Genomic DNA, 2920 nt, shown 5'->3' on the forward strand with positions numbered 1-2920 from the left:
GTTTTCTTTCTTCAAACTGGCGTTCCCTTGGCCTCTTTCTCTCAGGTTTTAGTGTCTGTTTCGGTGACACTTGTTATTTCCATATGTATCCGTAGCCTAGTCTCTCTCCTAGGATTTGTTCCAAATTTGCATATCTATGTGCCTGGCAGACATCATCACGTGAATATTGTATTGAGAATATTTTCTTGTTTTTTTGGGGGGCGGGGCTGCGTTCGGTCTTCGTTGCTGCGCGTGGGCTTTCTCTAGTTGCGGAGAGCGGGGCGGGGGGGGGGGGTGCTACTCTTCGTTGCAGTATGCGGGCTTCTCATTGCGGTGGCTTCTCTTGTTGCGGAGCACGGGCTCTAGGCGCGTAGGGCTCAGTGGTTGTGGCTCGCGGGCTCTAGAGCGCAGGCTCAGTACTTGTGGCGCACGGGCTTACTTGCTCCGTGGCATGTGGGATCTCCCTGGACCAGGGATGGAACCCGTGTCCCCTGCGTTGGCAGGTGGATTCTTAACCACTGCACCACCAGGGAAGTCCCTTTATTGAGCATCTTAACTTTAACATGTCCAGTTCATGATCTTCTTGACTGATGCTTACTGACACCACCATCCCCATACACACATAGTGACACACACCTGTTTCTTCTTTCTTCTATTAGCAGTATCCCACTCCATAAAGTTTCCTCAGTTGTTAACTTGGAGATATTTTCAGCTTTGCCCTAGCCCATTCAGTTAATAAGCCTTGTTCTACTTCTAGAATAACTTCTTCATCTGTCTTCTCTTTTTCCACTGCCCTGCCTTAGCTCAGGATCTGTGAAAAGTTTTTGTTAATTTGAAAATAGGAGAAATCTCAGGTTGGATTAGACAAGTGAGGAAAATGAGTTTCTAGAAAAATTTCATCTGTCAGTAGATCTGTCACTCTTCTAGGTAAGATGTACTATCCTGTCCTTCTTCCTCCAGCCCTGAGAAGAGGTGGTCCTATAACTGGTTAGCATCTGGCCAGGGTAATGGGGGATAGGAGGAGAAAGAATAAGTGAGGGGGAGGTTGAAGGCTGCAGGTCTCTTTGCTGGGAGCTTGTTTATTACCTTAGTGTCCTGCTCTGTCTGTATGTGTGTGTTCTTTTTGTTTTTTTTTAAAATAAATTTATTTATTTATTTTTGGATGCGTTGGGGTTCTTTGTTGCTGCACCCGGGCTTTCTCTAGTTGCCGTGAGCAGGGGCTATTCTTCGTTGCGGTGCGAGGGCTTCTTGTTGCAGAGCACGGGCTCTAGGCACGCGGGCTCTAGAGCGCAGGCTCAGTAGTTGTGGCTCACGGGCCTAGTTGCTCCGTGGCACGTGTGTGTTTTCTTACTGTCTCACAGCTTGGGGTCCTTTCAAACCCCAGATAACCTGAATACAGCCCTTTCTCATCTTGTCCCTGTGCTATTTGGTTTTCTTCCTCTGACCTTATTTAATGTCATTTTCAATAGTCACTTGGAATTATGATTCAAGGAAGCTGTGCCTCAGTTCAGTGTGGGATCTACCCTCAGGGACTGGCTCAAAGGCAGTGTTCAGCCCATGGGACTTACTCTGAGAAGCACTTAGATGTCACACCCTACCCCTGACCCCCTCAACCAGCTAACCTGAACTCTTCTCCTTTCATATTCTTGACTTTTAAGAAAACTATTCTAACTTCAGTCAGTCTTTTAGTTTTAATTCCCTCAACAGACAGGAGGCTGAGAATATACATTCATAGTCTCAAATTGAGGAATGTTTTGTTCAAGATGAGAGATTCCCATTCTAAACTTTCTGTTGTTCCCTGGCTCAGAATGTCCAGGGAAATGTCCAGGGAACAGTTAAATTGGAAGTAATTTATCTCATGCAAATGTGAGTTAATTTGCTGGGGACACAGTAAGTTTCGTTTTAGCCCTTGGGATAGGTTCTTGGTTTTATGTTTGTAATTCAAGATTAATGCTGTAGGTTATGTCTAATTGAAATAACATAAACATACTGTTGGCACTATTTCAAGTATATTATGGCTTAAACAGATGCTTGAAGACTAACCTGGGAACCTGAGCACCATAAATAAGATGGTTTTATGAGAAAACAAATTGGATATTGCCCAGAAGGCTCCCATTCGATCCTCTTAGAATAATTCACTGCTAATGTTTAATCTCTGGCTACTTCAATAAATTCCCTACTAGCCAGAAAAACTGATGTATGCCTAAAGTAATAGACCAATTAAGAACATTTCTGGGTGGTCCATACCAGTCATGTCTTTCCATAAACATGGAGGGTCAGGTGTTAGCTGTAATGTCATTCAGATACACCTGGTTCCAGCTGTGTTTCTGTATCTTGTATGCAGACTTTATTTGCCCTTTTGAATCTTAAGAGTTCCCAAACAGTATCTTCCAGTATAAGACTCTGCATATGTCTAGGGGCCATTCAGAATAGAGTGCAGACAAACTAAGAAGTTATAGAATGGCCTTAAACAGGTAAGTGGGCTGGGCAGATGAGGCCTTATCCTTGGGTCTAAATCTAGTCTGTCTTTGTAGGGGACAACATGCCAACTGCCAAGCAACTAGCCGACATTGGCTACAAGACCTTCTCCACCTCCATGATGCTCCTCACTGTTTATGGGGGCTACCTCTGCAGTGCCCGAGTCTACCACTATTTCCAGCGGCGCAGCTCCCAACGCCAGGCTGCAGAAGAACAGAAGACCTCGGGAGTCCCGTAGAACTGGGGGGCTTTTTTCCTTGAGCAGAGAGACCTGAGGCATGTTGTGGAAAGACCTCACCTGCAATCATTTCTGAGTCAAGAGGATCAGGGCCTTAATGGTTTTCGAACTCTGCTGGGAAAAAGTGCCCATGTTTTCTCTGGTACAGTCAGTTTGGAGAGGCTATTGAATCATAACAGGAATGGGAGGGTGAGGCACACCTACAGACATTAAATATTTTGCCAT

At 45.1% G+C, this 2920-nt stretch overlaps 1 protein-coding gene across 1 annotated transcript in view; it reads left to right on the plus strand.

Annotated features, from left to right (window-relative positions):
- COX14 (cytochrome c oxidase assembly factor COX14) overlaps positions 1 to 2920 on the plus strand; it is a 4565-nt gene extending 1645 nt beyond the window's left edge. The window contains exon 2 of the mRNA XM_007452288.1: positions 2514 to 2920. Coding sequence (XP_007452350.1) covers positions 2522 to 2695 — 174 coding nt within the window. The 5' untranslated portion in view covers positions 2514 to 2521 and the 3' untranslated portion in view covers positions 2696 to 2920. The remainder of the gene's footprint in view (positions 1 to 2513) is intronic.

This window comes from Lipotes vexillifer, unplaced genomic scaffold (assembly GCF_000442215.2).
Source record: "Lipotes vexillifer unplaced genomic scaffold, Lipotes_vexillifer_v1.1 scaffold422, whole genome shotgun sequence".
Classification (NCBI taxonomy): Eukaryota; Metazoa; Chordata; class Mammalia; order Artiodactyla; family Lipotidae; genus Lipotes; species Lipotes vexillifer.